The sequence below is a fragment of the Oncorhynchus clarkii genome, chromosome 5 (genome assembly GCF_045791955.1).
Source record: "Oncorhynchus clarkii lewisi isolate Uvic-CL-2024 chromosome 5, UVic_Ocla_1.0, whole genome shotgun sequence".
Lineage (NCBI taxonomy): Eukaryota > Metazoa > Chordata > Actinopteri > Salmoniformes > Salmonidae > Oncorhynchus > Oncorhynchus clarkii.
The window spans coordinates 92,196,116-92,218,669 of NC_092151.1; the positions used below are offsets into that span (position 1 = coordinate 92,196,116).

Consider the following 22,554-nt stretch of genomic DNA (forward strand, 5'->3'; position numbering starts at 1 on the left):
GGATGGTTATGGCTTAGCCTTCGCAGACAACTGACAAGACATGATCAAAACAAGTAGTTTATTGGTCGTGTACACAGTTTAGCAGATGTTATAGAGGGTGCAGTGAGATGTGTTACTACCTCCTAACGAGAAAGAAATTAATAAAAAAAATGTCAAACTGAAATGTCTGAATCAATAAGTATTCGGTTCCTTTGTTATGATAAGCATAAATAAAAGTTCAGGAGTAAAAATGTGCTTAACAAGTCACGTACCAAGTTGCAGGGACTCATTCTGTGTCCAATAAGCGGTTAACATGACTGTTGTACCTCACCTCTGTACCCCACACATACAGATCATTTTAAGGTCCCTCAGGCGAGCAGTGAATTTCAAAACAAAGACCAGGGAGGTTTTTCAACACCTCGCAAAGAAGTGCACCGATTAGTAGATGGGTAAAAAAATTATGTAAAGCAGACATTGAATATCCCTTTGAGCCTGGTGAAGTTGTGAATTATACTTTGGATGGTGTATCAATACACCCAGTCACTACAAAGATACAGGCGTCCTTCCTAACTCAGTTGTCGGACAGGAAGGAAACTGCTCATAGATTTTACCATGAGGACAATGGTGACTTTAAAACAGTTAAGAGTTTAATGGATTGGTCAACATTGTAGTTACTCCACAATGCTAACTTAATTGACAGAGTGAAAAGGAGGAAGCCTGTACTGATTTTTTTTATTTTTTATATTCCAAAACATGCATCCTGTTTGCAACAAGGCACGAAAGTAACACTGCTGAAAATGTGCCAAAAAAAAAAATACACTTTATGTCCTGAATACAAAGCCTCATGTTCGGGGCAAATCCAATACAACACATTACCGAGTACCACTATCCATATCTTCAAACATAGTGGTGGCTGCATCATGTTATGGGTATGCTTGTAATCATTAAGAACTGGGGGAGTTTTTCAGGATAAAAAAAATACAAAAAAAGAATGGAAGGGAGCTAAACACAGGCAAAATCCTAGAAGAAAACCTGGTTCAGTCTGCTTTCCACCAGACACTGGGAGATAAATACCCCTTTCAGTAGGACAATAACCTAAAACACAAAGCCAAATATACACTGGAGTTGCTTACCAAGAAGACACTGAATGTTCCTGAGTGGGCGAGTTACAGTTTTGGCTTAAATCTATTTTAAAATATATGGCAAGACCTGAAAATAGTTTCTCTAGCTTTTGATCAACAACCAATTTGAAAGGAATAATGGGCAAATGTTGAACGATCCTGGTGTGGGAAGCACTTAAGAGATTTACCCAGAAAGACTCACAGCTGTAGTCAAGGTCAGAAGTGCTTCTACAAAATGTCTATAAACATGTTTTCACTTTGTCATTATGGGGTATTTTGTGTACCTGGGAAAAATATAAGTATTTAATCCATTTTGAATTCAGGCTGTAACACAAAATGTGGAATAAGTCGAGGGGTATGAATACATTCTGAAGGCCCTGTATCAACACATACTAAGAATGGTATGTACAGCAGTAGAGATACTAAGGATGGTATGTACAGCAGTAGAGATACTAAGGATGGTATGTACAGCAGTAGAGATACTAAGAATGGTATGTACAGCAGTAGAGATACTAAGAATGGTATGTACAGCAGTAGAGATACTAAGAATGGTATGTACAGCAGTAGAGATACTAAGGATGGTATGTACAGCAGTAGAGATACTAAGAATGGTATGTACAGCAGTAGAGATACTAAGAATGGTATGTACAGCAGTAGAGATACTAAGAATGGTATGTACAGCAGTAGAGATACTAAGGATGGTATGTACAGCAGTAGAGATACTAAGGATGGTATGTACAGCAGTAGAGATACTAAGAATGGTATGACAGTAGTAGAGATGGTTTGGAGCCATGTCAAGAATATCGTATTTAAATACACAGTACAAAACCACATGGCAAAAGGGATAGAATTGCAGGAAATTACCAGAGTCCAGAATATAATATATGTGAATGGTGTGTATATACCGAATGTGAATAGAAAATGTGTGTATATCAAGCAGTAGTTAGTTATACAGGATGAGCCATGTGTTCAATACAGTATATAGATATAAAGTGTGTAGAACTGTGTGTAAACATTAAAAGTGATCAGTGTTCAATGATTCTATGTACATAGAGCAGCAGTAGGGTAGAGTACCGGGTGGTAGGTAGCCGGGTAGAGTACCGGGTGGTAGGTAGCCTGGTAGAGTACCGGGCGGTAGCCTGGTAGAGTACCGGGCGGTAGCCTGGTAGAGTACCGGGTGGTAGCCGGCTAGTGTCTGTCTAAGGTTCTGGGCTCCAGAATGGTACAACGGTCTAAGGGACTGTATCTCAGTGCTAGAGGCGTCACTACAGACCAGTTCGATTCCAGGCTGTATCACAACCAGTGATTGGGAGTCCCATAGGGGCAGCGCACAAATTGGCCCAGCGTCGTCTGGGTTTGGCCGTCATTGTAAATAAGAATTTGTTCTTATTAACCAACCTGCCTAGGTAAATAAAGCGCAATAAAATAAGGTTCAGGGCAGGGTACTGGGCGGAGGCCTGGCTAGTGGTGACAGTCTGATGGCCTGGAGATAGATGTCTCTTGATCCTGGATTTGATGCACCTGTACTGTCTCCGCCTTCTAGATGGTAGCGGGGTGAACAGAGGCCGTGGCTCGGGTGGCTGAGGTCCTTGATGATCTTCTAGATGGTAGCGGGGTGAACAGGCCGTGGCTCGGGTGGCTGAGGTCCTTGATGATCTTCTAGATGGTAGCGGGGTGAACAGGCCGTGGCTCGGGTGGCTGAGGTCCTTGATGATCTTCTAGATGGTAGCGGGGTGAACAGAGGCTGTGGCTCGGGTGGCTGAGGTCCTTGATGATCTTCTAGATGGTAGCGGGGTGAACAGAGGCTGTGGCTCGGGTGGCTGAGGTCCTTGATGATCTTCTAGATGGTAGCGGGGTGAACAGAGGCTGTGGCTCGGGTGGCTGAAGTCCATGATGATCTTCTAGATGGTAGCGGGGTGAACAGAGGCTGTGGCTCGGGTGGCTGAGATCCTTGAAGATCTTCTAGATGGTAGCGGGGTGAACAGGCCGTGGCTCGGGTGGCTGAGATCCTTGAAGATCTTCTAGATCACATATGTCAGAGTCAAGGCCCGCGGGCCACATCCGGCCCGCAAGAAGGCCCCTGGGATGATCTTGATTTATTATTAGAACCGGCCCGCAGCAAGCCGGCAGCCCGCAGATCTTTTACACGCACCAATACTACATTTCCCACAATGCAAAGGTGACGCACCGAGCAGTAGGCTGCTTCATTTCAATATTTATTGGCACAGCAGTCGTCAGCATCACAGTAAAATTAACTTTCAGATACCCATCAAAAATGGCAAAACGGAAGGTGGATACTGAGAACCGGGGGTTTCAAACAAGGTGGGAGTCGGAGTATATGTTCACGAAGGTAGCTGGAAAACCTGTGTGTCTTCTGTGTGGAGAAAGTGTGGCGGTACTGAAAGAGTATAATCTGAGACGACATTATGAAACGAAACACGCGGACACACACGCGGACGCAACTGTCAAGGCCAGTTTTATTTTGGCAGAAGAGATCGCTAAATCAGCCCGGCCATTTACGGAGGGGGATTTCATCAAAAACTGCATGATTAAAGTTTGTGACGAAGTTTGCCCAGAAAAAAGGCAACTCTTTTTAAATGTGAGTCTGAGCAGAAACACCATTGCCGAGAGAGTAGACCAGTTGTCCATCAATCTAAAAGAGCAGCTTGTGAAAAAGGGAAAAGATTTTATTGCATATTCCTTGGCTGTGGATGAGAGCACCGACATTTCTGACATTGCCCAGTTGTCAATTTTCATCCGCGGAGTGGACTCCAACCTAAGCGTGACAGAGGAGTTTTTGGCTTTACGTCCTATGCATGGCACAACTACGGGGCATGATTTGCATGAAGAGGTGTCAAGATGTGTAAATGAGATGGAGCTGCCTTGGGAAAAACTCGTGGGTTTGACAACCGACGGAGCACCTGCGATGTGTGGACACAGGAGCGGACTGGTGGCGAAGATACGGGAAAAGATGCAAGAGGAAAACGCGACAGGTGAGCTGACAGCTTATCATTGTATCATACACCAGGAAGCGTTGTGCGGTAAAGCCTTGAAAATGGAGCATGTAATGAGCATCATCACGCGCACAGTTAACTTTATCAGAGCCAAAGGTTTGAATCACCGCCAGTTCAAGGCATTTCTGACGGAGTTAGAAACGGAGCATGGTGATTTGCCTTATCACACAGAGGTGCGATGGCTAAGCCAGGGAAAGGTGCTTCAAAGATGTTTCGAGCTTCGTGAGGAGATTTGTCTGTTCTTGGACAGCAAAGGGAAAGACACAACACAACTCCGAGACGAAATGTTTCTGTGTGAAATGGCTTTTCTGTGTGACATTACGAGTCATCTGAATGCAATAAACTTGCAGCTGCAGGGTCGGGATCGTGTCATCTCTGATATGTACAGTACAGTGAAGGCATTTAAAACCAAACTGACTCTGTGGGAGACGCAGATGCGGAAAGAAAATTTGAGCCACTTTCCCAGCTGCCAGACCATGAAAGAGAAGCTCTCTACCAGTGCGTTCCCGAGCACACAGTTGGCTGATAAAATAGGTATGCTTGCCGCTGACTTTCGACGCCGATTTGCTGACTTTGAAGCACAAAAAAGCAGGTTGGAACTGCTCGGTAACCCATTTGCTGTTGACGTGGAAAGCTCACCACCAAACCTCCAAATGGAGTTGATTGACCTCCAATGCAATGATGCACTGAGGGCAAAATATGCGGCAGTGGGTGCTGCGGAGTTCGCCCGTTTCCTCCCCGGCACAATGCCCCAGCTGCGCATCCAGGCTGCTCAAACGTTGTCTATGTTTGGCAGCACATACCTGTGTGAACAACTGTTTTCTTTGATGAACCTGAACAAAACATCACACAGAAGTCGACTTACTGCTGAACACCTCCACTCAATTCTGAGGATTTCTTCAGCTCAGAGCCTTACCCCGAACATTGATGAACTTGTGGAAAAGATGGGACACCACCAAGTATCACCCTCAACCTCAAACAAGTGAACATTACTGTGCAATCACATATTTAGAGTTTTTACTCAGTTCAAGTTTAAAAGTTAAAATTTAATATTTGTTTTCACTGCATGTTACTTCTCCTTAAACAAAGTGTTGTTTTTGATTAATAGATTTTTGCACTTTATTTTTTTGTATTTCAATCCAATTATATTTTAAAAATATTTCAGTTGAGTGGATGATAGAAAATTGCTATTATTGTTTTTTCTTTGAAGTAAATTTAGCCCACTTTTGCTAAAATAGAAAATATAGTCTACTGATGGTGCCTTGAATACCGGTTTCTTTCATTTAATGTTCATGTTATGGGGATATTTATATAAAGGAAATTTGTCTTTTGTGTCTGTTGAAAATTAAAGATTACTGACAGAGCCATAAGAAAATATTGCTTTATTTATCTGATCATATTGTAATATATTTGTTAGGTTTTCAGTAGGTTCAATTAGGTTCACTAGACTATATGCGTCATTTAAAATTTTTTCAATGAACATTCGAACAGTCCGGCCCTCGTCTTGTAGCTGATTTTTTTATTTGGCCCTCCGTCCATTTGACTTTGACACCCCTGTTCTAGATGGTAGCGGGGTGAACAGGCCGTGGCTCGGGTGGTTGAGGTCCTTGAAGATCTTCTAGATGGTAGCAGGGTGAACAGAGGCTGTGGCTCGGGTGGCTGAGGTCCTTGAAGATCTTCTTGACCTTCCTATGACCCTGGCTGCTTTAGATGTCCTGGAGGGCATTGTGCCCCCGATGAGGAGTCTGGATGAACCACACCACCCTTAAGGCGGTTTCAAGCGGTGCAATTGCCTTACCATGCGGTAATACAGCCCGACAGGATGCTCTCAACGGTGCATCTGTGTAAGTTTGTGAGGGTATTGGGGGGCCAAGACTAATTTCTTCAACAAGGCTCTGTTGAGCATTCATCACCATGCTGTCGGTGTGAAGGGGACCGTTACAGGTCCTTGGTGATGTCCAACCTTTTGACCCTCTCCACAGCGGCCCTGTCCATGTGGATAAGGGCGTGTTCTCTTTGCAGCAGTATCATACCCAGGTGAAACGATGACATTCTATTTGTTGGAAGGGGAAATCTTTTGGATCAGACCTACGTGGGGACAACTGCATGATGCAGAATTGCCTCTAAGGGAATGGAAAACAACATATCAACACAGCTATAGCTGTGACAGCTAGCTTCTTCAAATCAAAATTCTTCACGCATAGATATGAGAGCCATTCCTGCTCTATCTTTAGCTTGATTTGAACAAGACGACCCAGATTTCCAGCCAACTGAGTTACAATGCAGCTGTAATGAGAAGATTGAAACACTGCACATTTTTACCCGGGAAACGGCAACTTTCATCTTCATGCTAGCTAGCAGTAGCCACCTCATGCTAGCTAGCAGTAGCCACCTCATGCTAGCTAGCAGTAGCCACCTCATGCTAGCTAGCAGTAGCCACCTCATGCAAAAGGGCATTTTTCAAGGAAAATTAGCAGTATTTCAATCTTGTCTATGTATCAGTGTGGATAAAGTTACAATTTGGAGTACAGTGGCATATTACATCTATGCTTTGAGGTGTGTTTTCCGACTCCATCGTGTCTGAAGGCCCGAGTTCCTTTTCCACGTAAATTTGTATAGCCACGTTTGCATCACCCTCATGTTGGTGCTAGCAACAGCTTGGTAGTGCTATGTATCAATAGTAAATCCAGTATGGCCTGGAAACTATAGTTACTGGAAACTACAGTTACTGGAAACTAGTGAACTCTTCAAATGGTCAATGGCAATGCAATTTTCCTAAAGTTAATCTTTCCCCAACTTTGATCCTGCCATGTCCCTCACCCATATTAGCATCACCCAATGCCCCCCCCCCCCCCCCACCCCTTCTGTCATTGAAATGGGATGGTCTTCCATTGGTTCATCACTCCCAATTTGCTATGTTGATCTCTTGTGTTAATGAAACCATGATTACGTTCTGACCCCAGTGCAGCTCAGTGTAAAAAAAAGCGTAACGGTAGGTTCAGGTATCTTCTGGTAAATACTTAAACGTATTAAGTTAACTAGTTTGTTGTTGGAAAACATCAGCTAAATGTGGAAACAGGGGATAAATTGTAGCCAGTCAACTAGCTACTGAGTTGCCTTTAGGTAACCAGCTGCAAGCTAGCTCGATTAGAATGCAAAACTGCACTCTTGGCTGGAAAGCTATCTTAAGCTAGTTAAACGTTACCCAAAAACCCCAAGATAGCTTTCCAATCTAAAATCGATGATTGTAATTCTCCAAACACAATGTTTACAAACACTTAGCACGTAACTAATGTTGGTATTTTATAAAATATCGTGTGCACAACAACGTTCAAATGCTTACCCAGTTTTGCCCGCGACTCCTCCAATTTCTGGATTTGGTTTTCAATGAAGAGCATCGACACTCCAAAAACCAAAATAGACAAAAGCTGTAACTTGGGAGGCATCATAATCCTTAAAAGCCCCATCAAACTATCAGATGCAAACAATTCATACCGCGAATTCAATATTCATAAGAGACAGGGTGAAGTCAAGTCTTGTGTTCATCAATGCACGCAAACGATGGGAATGTCCGAGACTAGCGTTCACTTATCAAGAAAACTAACTAATACTACCCACTAATTTAATATCTGACACTTATCAAATCAGTTCAACGTTGGGTCTTGTTCTCTTCGCGGTCCAAATTTTCTCTGCTCCGTCCGTAGTTTCATCCGTGCTCCGGTGAAAAGCAGCCTGCTAAACACACAGCGCGCTTTCAAGCAGGGTTGCCAGGACAGGACATTTCAAGGGATTGATCACGCAAAAACCCGCACCGCCAAAAAGGACAGAAAACGAGCAAAACATTTTTTTCACAGCAGGAGATGAGTTGCCATATCTATACAATAAACCATTTTCTATAACGTTACCAAGCCAATTAAGAAGGAACATTATAGTAACAGGCTGACTACACCTCTTGCTTAACAAAATACATTTAGAAATATATGTTATTCAATTATTGCACCACACTGCTTGTGTGCGCCAACAAGTGTATGCATAGAAGTCATTCCTATATCTGACGCAGATCGCGCTGCAAGTCCTGCCTCTCCCATCTCCTCATTGGTTTATAGAAGCTCATCTCATCTCCTCATTGGTTATACTTACAGTGGGTGACTGAAAGATGATCGAGGTCAGTTTCGGTAATGCACCTAAATTATGAAAGTTGCCAATCATAATATGAAGTAAGGAGAAGAAAAAGCCTGGAAGGAAGAGAGATGACTAGAAACCATTCGGTCGACCGTTTTATGTGTGGATTAATTGTCGGAGTAGAGGACCTTGTGCATTTCAGGTAAAATAACAACTCGATGTTTATATCCCAGGACAAATTAGCTAGCAACAGCAAGCTAGCTAAATAGGACAAATTAGCTAACAAGTGCATGCTAACCGGCTAAATTGCCATAAATGTTTAATGCGTTTCGACCTGTCCCCAAATTAATAGAATTAATTCTGAACTTGTGTTGATATTTTAATCTACGTGTCGTGATCGCATTTTGTGTGGGGGGACAAAATACATTTATGCACGATGGCGCACGCACGCAGCCAGATTGGGTTCCGTGTAACTTGTAACGATGTTAGAAGCTAAATTTGAGTTTCCTCAATATAAGAATTATTGCAAGCTTTGAGATTACTTAGCAAAGCAATTTAAATATATGGCAAGAGAAAAGATAATTCACCCGTGTTAAACTCGCCAGATCATTTTCCATCAATGGATGTCAATTTAATTTGTTTGACTGCTATGATTAAACAATAAGCCACAAGGGGTTATGGTATATGGCCAAAATACAGTGCCTTCGGAAAGTATTCAGACCCCTTGACATTTTGCACATTCTGTTACGTTACAGCCTTATTCTAAAAATTGATTTTAAAAATAAATAAAAAATCCTCAGCAATCTACACACAATACCCCATAATGACATCACAATAACCCATAATGACATCACAATAACCCATAATGACATCACAATACCCCATAATGACATCACAATAACCCATAATGACAAAGCAAAAACAGGTTTTTAGAAATGTTTGCAAATGTATTACAATTTTCTTTTAAACAGTGCATGTCGGAGCAAAAACCATGAGGTCGAAGGAATTGTCCGTAGAGCTCCCAGACAGGATTGTGTCGAGGCACAGATCTGGGGAAGGGTACCAAAAAATATCTACAGCATTGTGATCCCCAAGAACACAGTGGCCTCCATCATTCTTAAATGGAAGAAGTTTGGAACCACCAAGACTCTTCCTAGAGCTGGCCGCCCTACCAAACTGAGCAATCCTTGGTCAGGGAGGTGACCAAGAAACCCATAGTCACTCTGACAGAGCTCTATAGTTCCTCTGTGGAGATGGGAGAACCTTCCAGAAGGACAACCATCTCTGCAGCATTCCACCAATCAGGCCTTTATGGTAGAGTGGCCAGACAGAAGCCACTCCTCAGTAAAAATGTACATGACAGCCCGCTTGGAGTTTGCCAGAAGGAACCTAAAGGACTCTCAGACCATGATAAACAAGATTCTCTGGTCTGATGAAACCAAGATTAAACTCTTTGGCCTGAATGCCAAGTGTCACATCTGCAGGAAACCTGGCAAAGTACAAAGAGATCCTTGATGAAAACCTGCTCCAGCTCGCTCAGGACCTCAGACTGGGGCGAAGGTTCACCTTCCAACAGGACAACGACCCTAATTACACAGTCAAGACAATGCAGGAGTGGCTTCAGGACAAGTCTCCGAATGTCCTTGAGTGGCCCAGCCAGAGCCCTGACTTGAACCTGATTGAACATCTCTGGAGAGATCTGAAGATAGTTGCTAGAAATCTTAGCAAATATATATATATATATATATATGTGTGTGTGTGTATACATTCGCTAAGATTTCTAAAAACCTGTTTTTGCTTTGTCATTATGGGGTATTGATGAAGGAAAAATACAATTTATTCCATTTTAGAGTAAGGCTGTAATGTAACAAAAATGTGGAAAAAGTCAAGTGGCCTGAATACTTTACGAAGGCACTGTATATCAGTACACTCAACATCTTAAGCATTACAAAACTTATATTTGATCAAATAAACCTCAGGTATCAAGTAGGCCATTATTTTTTTGTAGACCAAATTTGACACTTTCTCATTTCTGCCGAGTTAAGACTGTTAGTTAGGGCTGGGTATAATAAGAACTATGGGAGAGCAGACCGGAATTTAACATTTTATTCAATGGTAAACGGCCTGAGTGAATGGTCATCATTTATCCACCATCTTTAACAATATAACAATAGCGCTTGGATTGTTCTCATGCCAAATTCAATACAACTCGGGAACTCTGCCATTGCAAAAAGTTTCACACTTGGAAAGTATCAGCAAAGATGTTTTATAACTAAACCAAGATAGACCACAGCCTGTCGTTTCCAATGTGAATAAATGAGTCATAGTGTGCAGAACAAGCAAGGAGGTGGGCAGAGCCAAGCAGGAGCTAGCAAGATCCTATTGGTACATCTGCATATTTCCGTTAGGGAACGCCTACTCTGTGAGGTGCGCATGTGCAATTCCATCTTCTCCCACTGCCAGCCAAGCGGATGCTTCACATTTATACATCCGGTGAAATATCTGTCTCATTGTTCTATCTGTGGTATCAGAATCAACCAATAGGAACCTCTATGCAAAAATGTAGCTAGTCAAATGTTTTAACTCTGAGGTTTCGAGTTTCGAATAGTCTTGAAAGCATTGTTGCCATGTTCACGGTTTTCCCGCTAAATTGGGATACTTTGAAAACAGATGTCGCGGGTTAAAATGTATTGGTTGCGGGTTTTTGGGCTATTTCTAAGTTGCACCTCCACGGTCATGGCATTTCTCTTAAAAAATATACCGTATATTTCACTGTAATCTGCTGCTTACTGTCAGGCTATCACGACCCAGGATAAGACCCAGATACAGACAGGAGGCGGATAGTTCAATTCTCTGATTATTTATTATAACAGGGGCAGGAAAAAGGCAGGTCGAGGGCAGGCAGAGGTTCGTAACCAGGTCAGAGTCAGTAAAGGTTCAGGACAGGCAGAAAGGTCAGAACCGGGAAGACTAGAAACAAAAACTTGAGAACAGGAAAACAATGGGAAACACGCTGGTATGACCTGACAATACAAGACTGAACTGGCAACAGACAAACAGAAAACGCAGGTATAAATACACAGGGGATAATGGTGAAAAATGAGACACCTGGTGGCGGTTGGAGACAAGCACAAGACAGGTGACACCGATCAGGGTGTGACACCGATCGGGGTGTGACATCGATCGGGGTGTGACACCGATCAGGGTGTGACACCGATCAGGGTGTGACACAGGCAGTGATGCAGGCTGTTGCTGACCTAAGACCTAAGGATGTATGTATCAGATGTTCAACATGCTCTGCTCACACCTACTGTGATGGTCCGGGCCTAAACCACACAAAAACACTAGACCCTATTTGACACATTTGAGTTAACAGCAGTGAATGGATGGCGAGCAGCAAATAGTTTGAACTTTCTCATGCTGTTGCTGAGAGGAAATACTCTTGAGATTTTGTCAGACTTTAACCTCAGGATACTAAAAACGATTACAATTACATTCACTTTCACTGCGAACTCAAAGTGTTCAATCCAAACAGTCCATTTTGCTTTCCTTCCCCTCGAAAGATTCTGGCATGAGCACCGGCTGGTCAATCCGTCTGTCCGTGGCACCCGGCTGATCCACCACCAGCTGGTCAATCCGTCTGTCCGTGGCACCCGGCTGATCCACCACCGGCTGGTCAATCCGTCTGTCCGTGGCACCTGGCTGATCCACCACCGGCTGGTCAATCCGTCTGTCCGTGGCACCCGGCTGATCCACCACCGGCTGGTCAATCCGTCTGTCCGTGGCACCCGGCTGATCCACCACCAGCTGGTCAATCCGTCTGTCCGTGGCACCCGGCTGATCCACCACCGGCTGGTCAATCCGTCTGTCCGTGGCACCCGGCTGATCCACCACCGGCTGGTCAATCCGTCTGTCCGTGGCACCCGGCTGATCCACCACCGGCTGGTCAATCCGTCTGTCCGTGGCACCCGGCTGATCCACCACCGGCTGGTCAATCCGTCTGTCCGTGGCACCCGGCTGATCCACCACCGGCTGGTCAATCCGTCTGTCCGTGGCACCCGGCTGATCCACCACCGGCTGGTCAATCCGTCTGTCCGTGGCACCCGGCTGATCCACCACCGGCTGGTCAATCCGTCTGTCCGTGGCACCCGGCTGATCCACCACCGGCTGGTCAATCCGTCTGTCCGTGGCACCCGGCTGATCCACCACCGGCTGGTCAATCCGTCTGTCCGTGGCACCCGGCTGATCCACCACCGGCTGGTCAATCCGTCTGTCCGTGGCACCCGGCTGATCCACCACCGGCTGGTCAATCCGTCTGTCCGTGGCACCCGGCTGATCCACCACCGGCTGGTCAATCCGTCTGTCCGTGGCACCCGGCTGATCCACCACCGGCTGGTCAATCCGTCTGTCCGTGGCACCCGGCTGATCCACCACCGGCTGGTCAATCCGTCTGTCCGTGGCACCCGGCTGATCCACCACCGGCTGGTCAATCCGTCTGTCCGTGGCACCCGGCTGATCCACCACCGGCTGGTCAATCCGTCTGTCCGTGGCACCCGGCTGATCCACCACCGGCTGGTCAATCCGTCTGTCCGTGGCACCCGGCTGATCCACCACCGGCTGGTCAATCCGTCTGTCCGTGGCACCCGGCTGATCCACCACCGGCTGGTCAATCCGTCTGTCCGTGGCACCCGGCTGATCCACCACCGGCTGGTCAATCCGTCTGTCCGTGGCACCCGGCTGATCCACCACCGGCTGGTCAATCCGTCTGTCCGTGGCACCCGGCTGATCCACCACCGGCTGGTCAATCCGTCTGTCCGTGGCACCCGGCTGATCCACCACCGGCTGGTCAATCCGTCTGTCCGTGGCACCCGGCTGATCCACCACCGGCTGGTCAATCCGTCTGTCCGTGGCACCCGGCTGATCCACCACCGGCTGGTCAATCCGTCTGTCCGTGGCACCCGGCTGATCCACCACCGGCTGGTCAATCCGTCTGTCCGTGGCACCCGGCTGATCCACCACCGGCTGGTCAATCCGTCTGTCCGTGGCACCCGGCTGATCCACCACCGGCTGGTCAATCCGTCTGTCCGTGGCACCCGGCTGATCCACCACCGGCTGTCGTTCGGTTGGCTGTTATTTGATTGCTGTTCTCAGGTGGTTTTGACTTCTCCCTCCATTTTCCCACCAAAGTGGCTTTGCAGCGCCATTTTGAGCCATCCTGCCATGCTGACTGGATTCGTGCAATTTTTTTATTTTTTTTTCGGGACAGAAAACGTAAAGTGGGTGAGTGCATTCGTGACTTTGGGCGAGCGGTTTGCTGATGTTAACGTTGTGAATCGAGTGCCCCATGGTGAAGGTGGGGTTATGATATGGCATAAGCTACGGACAATGAACACAATTGCATTTTGTCAATTGCAATTTGAATTGTCGTGCTATTCATCCGCCGCCATAACCTGATGTTTCAGCATAATAATGCATAGCCCCATGTCGCAAGATTCTGTACATAATTCCGGGAAGCTGAAAATGTCCCAGTTCTTCCATGGTCTGCATACTAACGAGACATGTCACCCATTGAGCATGTTTGGGATGCTCTGGATCAACGTGTACGACAGCGTGTTTCAGTTCCTGCTAATATCCAGTAACTTCGCACAGCCATTGAAGAGGAGTGGGAATACCACGATTTAAGCAGGCTAGCTTCAAAAGATTTATCCAGATGAAAGTGCGACCTGATTCACAAGATCATTTTATTACACACATTGGGTGCAGTGATCTTTGTTTGCACCTGCTCAAAAGGAGTACCAAAAACTTTGGAAGAGGCCATTAGCATTGCTATAGAGCTTGATCAGATACAGCCTGGACCAGGGGAGAGGGGAGGGGAGGAGGATCTAGTTTCCCCGGGAATGACAGAGGATGATCTATTTTGACCAATAGCAGGGTCTGCTGGCACTGATTGCACATGAAAAAAAATAGGTAGGCTACAGGATTCTAACTAGCTGCCATACTCTCCCACCACAGCAAAGTGGGGCGTAAAAACAGTTCAGCCAAAAGCTGGACATAGATTTCAGCCAGCTAACTGAGGTGCAGCTGAGAGCTGTAAAAAGAAATTGGTGGGAAGGTATGTGGAAGTGTTTAAAACACTGGTGATTTTTAAAATTTTTATTATAATTTTTTTTTTTTACTTGGGCGACACGAGGATTGACACAGGGGACACCAGGCCTATCAAACAAGTGTTGAGGTGGGTACCTGTTCATCTGGAAGCAGAGTTTCACAAGCATTTGCAGGACATGTTAGAAAGGGGAAAAGTAAACCCATCCGGCAGTGTCCACCCCACCAATGGTGTTAGTAAGAAATGAGGACGGCTCAATCAGATTCTGTGCGATTTACAGAAGGTTAAACGAGAACACTGGTTAAAGATGCTTATCCACTTCCTAGGATCGACGAGACCTTGGACTCGCTAGCTCAGTGGTTTTCCACTTTAGACTTAGCCAGTGGGTATCGTCAAAATCGAGATGCATCCCGAGGATGGTTGCAAAACTGTTTTTGTGACAAAGAGAGGGCCTTTTGAATTCCAGGTCATTGGGTTTGGGTTGACAAAGGCTCCAAGCAGCTTCCAGCGTCTCATGGACCTGGTTCTGGCTGATTTACAGTGGACAACATGTCTGGTGTACTTAGACGACATCGTAGTGTTTGGTCGTACATTCCAGGAGGATGTGAAACGTTTAGACGAGGTTTTCACCAGATTGGAGCAGGCAGGACTTAGAAGGTGAAGCCTTCTAAGTGCCGTTTGTTCAGGTCATAGGTGAGCTACCTGGGAAACGTTATCTCGGCTGAGGGAGTGTCCACTGACCCCTTGAAAACAGAGACAAACTGGCTTTCCCAGACCCAAATCTATATTTCATAATGGATAGTGACACAGGCATATAGGGGCAGTCCTCTTCCAGAAACACGAGGGGAGAGAGAGAGAGAGAGAGAGAGAATGTGCCAGTTGGCCACTGTCAAAACAGGAGAGGAAGTATTCAAATCAAATCAAATTTTATTTGTCACATACACGTGTTTAGCAGATGTTATTGTGGGTGTAGCGAAATGCTTATGCTTCTAGCACCGACAGTACAGTAATATCTAACCATTTCACAACATATACCCAATACACACAAATCTATGTAAAGGAATGGAAGTAAGAATACATAAATATATGGATGAGTGATGTCAGAGAGGCATAGACTAAGATACAGTAGGATAGTATAGAATACAGTATATACATATGAGATGGGCAATGCATTTTTAAAGTGACTAGCGTTCCATATATTAAAGTAGCCAGTGATTTTTAAAACTACGAGACAGATGACACCATCTGGAGAGGGGTTGTACCAGAGGAACTCGTACATGAGATACTTAACCTTTATCCACAATGATAGAACAGGAGGCTATTTAGGTGTTGAAAAACTCACCGGTAAAATTAGAGCAAGATTTAACTGGCCAGGCTGGCAGAGAGCCATAAAGCACTGGTATAAGTGCTGTGTGGCGTACGCTGCATACAATTTACAGGGTCCAGCCCCCCCCCTTCCTCCCCCCCCAAAACACCCCATGACAAGGTCTGTCACAGGCCGTCCTTTTGAGAGGAGAGCTGTAGACTTAATGAGTCCGATTTACATGTTTTCTCTAAAAAAAATAGTTCATTTAAAATTTCACCCCTGGTCACTATGGATAGAGCGAGGAACGCCTAGCTTCAGTTTCTTGGCAACTGTTACTGCTTCCTGATTGGGTATGGCATGTGCCTCTGACCACGTAGTAAAGTCATCTGACACTACCATGTGACACTAATGTGTTTGTTACCTCGTCCCGTCTCTGTAAACAAACTCATTACGTCTACAGCTCTCCTCTCAAAAGGGCGGCCTGTGACAGACCTTGTCATGGGTGCTCTGGGGTGGGGTGGGGTGGGGTGGGGGGGGGGGCTCTCTGCCAGCCTGCAATCTTTTACAAATGAACAAAACACGAACCACTCTGTACAACCCACAATCAGATGGTTTTAATGGAAAGAAGGAACAGAACTTTGATCCATAAACTGGCAGTCTTTGTTCATGACTGTCAAATGGTACCTAAGAGTGGTATTCTGCTGCATTGCAGAGTCCACTTCAGCGCTTAGAGTTCTGATTTTGGACACGTGAGTGTCACACTTGCTCCTTTTCGGTCTCAAACTTATCTGTCATGGTTGGCAGATAGAGAGGTCTTGAGTACCGGAGCGAGAGATTCAGTGATGAGATTTCCTCCGCTTGCTTAGAAATCAATATCTCCATCTTCATCACCTGAGTTCTCTCATCGTTCATTTGGTCAGCGACTTCAATGAGTTCTGCTGATTTGTCATCCAACTTTTGTCATTGTGTTCATTAACTGATGGTCTTTGGTCTGCAGCGTTTTGAGTAGAACCGTGTTACTCTGAGTAACGTTCAACAAAACCTCATGCACGTTATCAAGTTAAGCGCTCCTGTTTGTAGATAACTCTTCAGATTTATCTAGTTTGGCGTGGACATCATCGTATTTAATTTTGGCTAAATCGAGTTGTTCCTGTAGCAAATCATTTTGTTCCTGTAGAAGACGATTTTGTTGAAAAGCTTGTGCTTGTTCATCGTCATACGATTTTGCTATTACATTTAAATTGTTCAGTTTTCAAGTGCAGTTCCATAACTAGCAGAATGTTTCCCTTTTCTGCATTTGTCATTGGTTTCCCGGTTCTCTCCCTCTGTCCCTTTATGTCTCCCATTACCTGCTCGTGCTTCAGCTGTGCACTGCGGTATTGGACAGATGACAATCTCGGATGGCAAGACATCAGGGCTAGACTGGAGAGAACCTTTACGAGGCCTGATGGATGGTTTTGGAAAGCGTTGTTGTCTGCTTTCCCACTAATGGCATAATTAGGGTTGGTATCGCTGCTGAGGTCAGAGATCAATCCATTCGCGGGTGGAGGTTCACTAATTAGCGGGCGAGTGGGGACTACCCCCTCTGATAGCGAGTGGGGACTACTCCCTCTGATAGCGAGTGGGGACTACCCCCTCTGATAGCGAGTGGGGACTACCCCCTCTGATAGCGAGTGGGGACTACCCCCTCTGATAGCGAGTGGGGACTACCCCCTCTGATAGCGAGTGGGGACTACCCCCTCTGATAGCGAGTGGGGACTACCCCCTCTGATAGCGAGTGGGGACTACCCCCTCTGATAGCTTGCACATTATTAGAACTTTTTGAAAGGAAAAAATGTTTTTCCTAATTTTCCAAAGTTTGGTTTTGGAATATATTGGGAGTTGCAAAGACAATTTTATTCTATTTATAGACGTTAATGAACCATCAGTACTGGACAGTACTGTGGAAGTTGGACGTGAATGAATTTGCAAAAGCAAATTGAATTAATCAATGATAATGATTAATCATACCTGGATAGGCTATCTGGGAATTAAACTTTAAATTAACCTGGGGAGTTGGTTCATCTAGGTTACTATTGCAAAGTCTAAGGTGTCTCATTTAATTGGAAGAACCTAGAAAGGTATGTCCGACAATTTAAATAAATAAATTGAATGAGACGATAATACCGAAGCAATTGAGATTGCTGGATTATCATAAAGATAATGTTAGGTACATTTACCACTATAGTACACTTTCCCCTCAGGCCAAAGCCATATGGGATTCCCACTGGAGGCGGGACTGATTGATTGTGCTTTACAGAAGCAGATTTTACTGATTGATCAAATTTAATGAATAATCAAACCTGTATAGGCTACCTGGAAATTAAACTTTAAATTCACCTGGGAAGTTGGTTCATCTAGGTTACTATTGCAAAGTTTAAGGTGTCTCATTTAATTGGAAGAACCTAGAAAGGTCCGACAATTTAAATAACGTTATTTTAACGTGATCCACGTTTGGATTTCCAACCCTTCGTTTAAGAGATGTACTTGCGATTCTTCACCAGCAGTGATGCAGAATGCTGAAATCAAACGGAAGTACAAAGGGCGGGACTTCCGTCGCGCAAGGCGGAGGAATTTAAACGGAACACATGAAGTGAAATCTGTTAGCTTAGCATCTCGTATTCCGACGATAATCAGAAATACCACGTTCTAAGCACAAAATAGGGTCCCTTTTACCATGGAAAGGGTGGGTTTACTAGTGACGTCTCACATTAAACCATTCGGCATACTCTGCTAGCGTTGTGTTGACCGGAGCGACACGGTACATAATACGGGTATGCCTGTAGTCTGTCCACACTGGTGTAGTGCGGTATGCGGACAAAAATACTTCGGCTCGGACACCGATTTCTAACCTTACTGTCTCTAGAAGTTAATATTGACCGACAGAAATAGTACCGTTTGGCCTAACGGACTAAATCTGGAATTTATCACTCTTTGCTCTGACGCTAAAAACCACTACTGGAGGCGCTCTGGAGCCCCTTCGAATGGGAACACACACAACCAGTTTGAATGTATACAAAGCAGTCTGTTTGTACAATTCTGTTTGCAAAATTGATATATAGAATTCTGCAGCAAAGTCTAATTCTCTCTTAGATTCCTCGCACGGGGCGTAATAAATGTCGTGTCTTTACTATCATTAACTGAATACTGATAGTTTTTATCAAAGATTCTCTGTAATTAGTTAATACGCGATTAGATTGATTAATCATGTAACCGTAATTACTAGGAAGTTGGGGCACCAAGGAAAAATATTCAGATTCAAGTTATAATTTACTAAAATAACTTTTCAGATATTTTCTTATCAATTAGTCTTCGAATTAATTCAGTATTTACTTTACCTCACGTTAGTCTCATTCCAAACATCGTAAATTGTTGGTTATCTGCACAAACCCAGTCTTCACTATGAGTCATCCATACATCAATTGTCTTAAATCATTTATTTATTACTAACTAAGTAATTCACAGAAATGCATAAACAAACAAACAAACAAGGTAAATGTGGTTACATGAAATGATAGGAGAATGTGCCCTAGTGGGCTAAACCGGCATGGTGGCTTGTTAGACAAAAGGGGAAGTGGGGGTCGACTAAGAAGTCACTACAGAGTGATAATTATAACAATTGAAATGCTAATCCTTTGCACATGAACGCTCACTCATTCGGGAACAATTGCAATCAATATATATATATTTACGCTCAGTGTTGATCGCTGGTGAAAACTACATTTATTTTGTAGAATTGTCCGTCTCTCTCTCTCTCGATTGTGGTTAGAGGAGATTGTTCAGAGTGACATTCTTTATAAAATGGATGTTTCGCCGGTTGTCGTTCTTCGCGTTCAATTTTTTTATATTTTTTTATTTTTTATTTATTTAACTAGGCAAGTCAGTTAAGAACAAATTCTTATTTTCAATGACTGCCTAGGAACAGTGGGTTAACTGCCTGTTCAGGGGCAGAACTACAGATTTGTACCTTGTCAGCAATGATACCGAATTCCTAGCTCCAGACTAGTAATTAAAATCAAAGACTTGTTCTTATTCTGTCGGTATCGATAGTCTAAGAGTTTAACCACGTGGTATGGTTAAAATATTCAGCAATGGTCTACAACCTTTGTCCTACTAATGGAGAAAAACATGGTCTGCAACCTTTAGCCATCTCATAATTGAGGTCAGCTCGGTCTGCTGATCGAAAACACGAGTGGGGGTTTTATTCGGAAGGGCCGAAGAGGGCTGTCCCAGGATATCTGACCCTAACTGGGCTCAGGGGCGGTCCCAGGATGTCTGACCCTAACTGGGCTCAGGGGCGGTCCAGGATATCTGACCCTAACTGGGCTCAGGGGCGGTCCAGGATATCTGACCCTAACTGGGCTTAGGGGCGGTCCAGGATGTCTGACCCTAACTGGGCTCAGGGGCGGTCCAGGATGTCTGACCCTAACTGGGCTCAGGGGCGGTCCAGGATGTCTGGCCCTAACTGGGCTCAGGGGCGGTCCAGGATGTCCAACTGGGCTCAATCATATTACGGTCCACCAACTGGGCTATACAAACTGGGCTCAGTTTATCAAATCAAAAGGGAATTGTATTTTTCTTCACAGTCCAAAATCATATTACACCATTATACAAAGAATATCATACTCACTCATTCATCTTATACAACAATTAGATGTAAACCTCATATCTGAGGCTATTATATAAACAGCGTTATGGTAATGTGGCCACACCGTCTCCCATGAGCTTCCCAAGTTGTGACAAACGGACCAGTTCGTCGCTGGATTCTTCACCGATCTTTTATACTTTCTCCGGAACATGAAATGTGTTCGTACCTCAAGTTCTGTGAGGTGGAAGGATTTAATTTGTTCTCCATAAAAATCGACTCTCTCTCTACTGTGTGGCCATGTGGCAGGGTCTTCTCAGGAATTTACGACGTCTCTCTGACCACAGCAGCCTAGTTGAAGGAGGCAAGAGGGGAGGCAGGGAGAGGGGGATGGGGCTTGCTAAACCCAAAGAGGCCAACGTCATGACACTAGTCCAACGCTCTAACCACTAGGCTACCTGCCGCCCCATATGTGATGTCATACAGGAGTAGTGTTCAATCTTCCACAGGGGTTCACACCATACAGGGTGCTGTTTGGTACCGAAATGACTTTACCGGTTGATGTGGTTATGGGAACACAACAAAAGGCAGGGAAACATTATGTTTTTCAGTGGCTGCGTTTCAAACTCATATAAGACACTCCCTCGTCCACCTACCCTCGCATTATGCCCTTGGGGGAATCCCCGCGGCCATATTTGTGGTCGGTCCAAATGATTAGCCAAGCCGTTTTTTAATGGAGTTTGTGAGTGTACAATTATGTTCACTTCGGGGCCTGAAACACTCCATAATTCAATTTGCGATGATTGTACGTCTAAGAAAAATCTCAACGTCAATATGGAGTCAACATACAAGTATAAGTTAAAACGAATGTAAATAAGTTAGAAATTGTGCTAATAGTGTACAAACACATCTCGTAAAAGTAATGATATTTTTGTTTGGTTATCTTTTGGAAATTGTAGAAATTAAACATTTTTCTCCTTTAGAAGTTCCAGCTAGGCAGGCTAACGCTAGTTAGCTAATTAATTTGCTAGCTATCATACAGTAGGCAGGCTAACACTAGTTAGCTAATTAATTTGCTAGCTATCATACAGTAGCCAGGCTAACACTAGTTAGCTAATTAATTTGCTAGCTATCATACAGTAGGCGTATATTAATAATTATATAGTTAATATAAGTAGACATGCAATCATAATTGACTGTAGCGCCTATAAAGCACCCACAAGCTACCGGTGGCTGAAAACACAATCGTCGCTGATACATTTCCAGGCAAGGGCGGTCCATTTAAAAAAAATGAATTCCTGTCATGTTCTGACCTTAGTTCCTTTGTTTTTGTCTTTGTTTTAGTATGGTCAGGGCGTGAGTTGGGGTGGGCAGTCTATGTTTGTTTTTTTATGTTGGTTTTTGAGTTCGGCCTAGTATGGTTCTTAATCAGAGGCAGCTGTCAATTGTTGTCCCTGATTGAGAATCATACTTAGGTAGCCTGGGTTTCACTTTTGGTTTGTGGGTGTTTGTTTCCGTGTGAGGGTTTGGGCCACACGGTACTGTTTTGTTCACATCGTTTATTGTTTTGTTCCAGTGTTCAGTTTGTTTATTGAAAAGACATGAACACTTACCACGCTGCACCTTGGTCCTCCTCTCTATCTCCAGATGACATCCATTACAATTCCTTCCTCCTTGCCCTGCAAGTGTATACTCGTCAGACGTCATGATACGTCTTCAGAAGTGTCCACTTAATTTGAAGGCTGAGGGGATAGGGTGTGTCTGTTAAGTGTTTGGAATGCAGCCAGTATGTGCGAAAGGTGCAAGGGTAATTTAAGCACTGTAAGGGAAGCTGTAAAGAGAAATCACCTAAAAGCCACAGGCAAACAAAAGCAATACTTTAATCGAAAAGGTGACACCCCAGAGATATGAGGAAAATGAATGTGTGGCTTAGAGATAATCAGAGGACAAAGGGGGTTGTCACTCAAACTGATGAAGAAATTCAAAGGGTCCTTTCAAAATTTGCGAAAATAAACTGTCAGAGGTGCTGTATGAAGTAGTACAGTACAACAGGCTCAAACCTTACTCTGGGGTTGTTTCAAAGCATCAAGTCACTGGCACGGGGACAAGAGACTGAGTTGAGATGAGCGCTGACTTATTTGTGCCTAGTCAGTCATACTACCCTTCAAAGAAACACGGTACTCCTGAGGAAAAAGCAACCAAAGTTGCCTAGGTTACCCTTCAGGAGAAGGTGTGGGGGGCATTGTGAGACTGTGGGTTCCAAGGGATGTTAATGCCTTAGTGGA

The 22,554-nt window shown here is 44.5% G+C and overlaps 2 protein-coding genes across 2 annotated transcripts in view; both read right to left on the reverse strand.

Moving 5' to 3' along the window:
* Nucleotides 1–7,870, reverse strand: part of LOC139409569 (heparan sulfate 2-O-sulfotransferase 1-like) — an 80,497-nt gene extending 72,627 nt beyond the window's left edge. Inside the window, exon 1 of the mRNA XM_071154919.1 lies at nt 7,458–7,870. Coding sequence (XP_071011020.1) covers nt 7,458–7,581 — 124 coding nt within the window. The 5' untranslated portion in view covers nt 7,582–7,870. The remainder of the gene's footprint in view (nt 1–7,457) is intronic.
* Nucleotides 7,871–11,758: 3,888 nt separating this feature from the next.
* On the reverse strand, nt 11,759–16,440 carry LOC139409799 (glutamine-rich protein 2-like). Its single transcript, XM_071155175.1, has 2 exons — nt 16,408–16,440; nt 11,759–13,348 (listed from the first exon to the last, which is right to left on the reverse strand). The coding sequence occupies exons 1-2, from the start codon at nt 16,438–16,440 to the stop codon at nt 11,759–11,761; spliced, it is 1,623 nt and encodes a 540-aa protein (XP_071011276.1).
* Between the last annotated feature and the right edge of the window lie 6,114 nt (nt 16,441–22,554).

What these genes read in the sequence shown, in the direction of transcription:
- LOC139409799 (XM_071155175.1), bottom strand. Translation starts at nt 16,440, where the DNA reads ATGACAGATAAGTTTGAGACCGAAAAGGAGCAA. An exon ending in TTGAGACCGAAAAGGAGCAA is followed by an intron (nt 13,349 to 16,407) that starts GTGTGACACTCA and finishes ACCGAACGACAG; the next exon opens with CCGGTGGTGGATCAGCCGGG.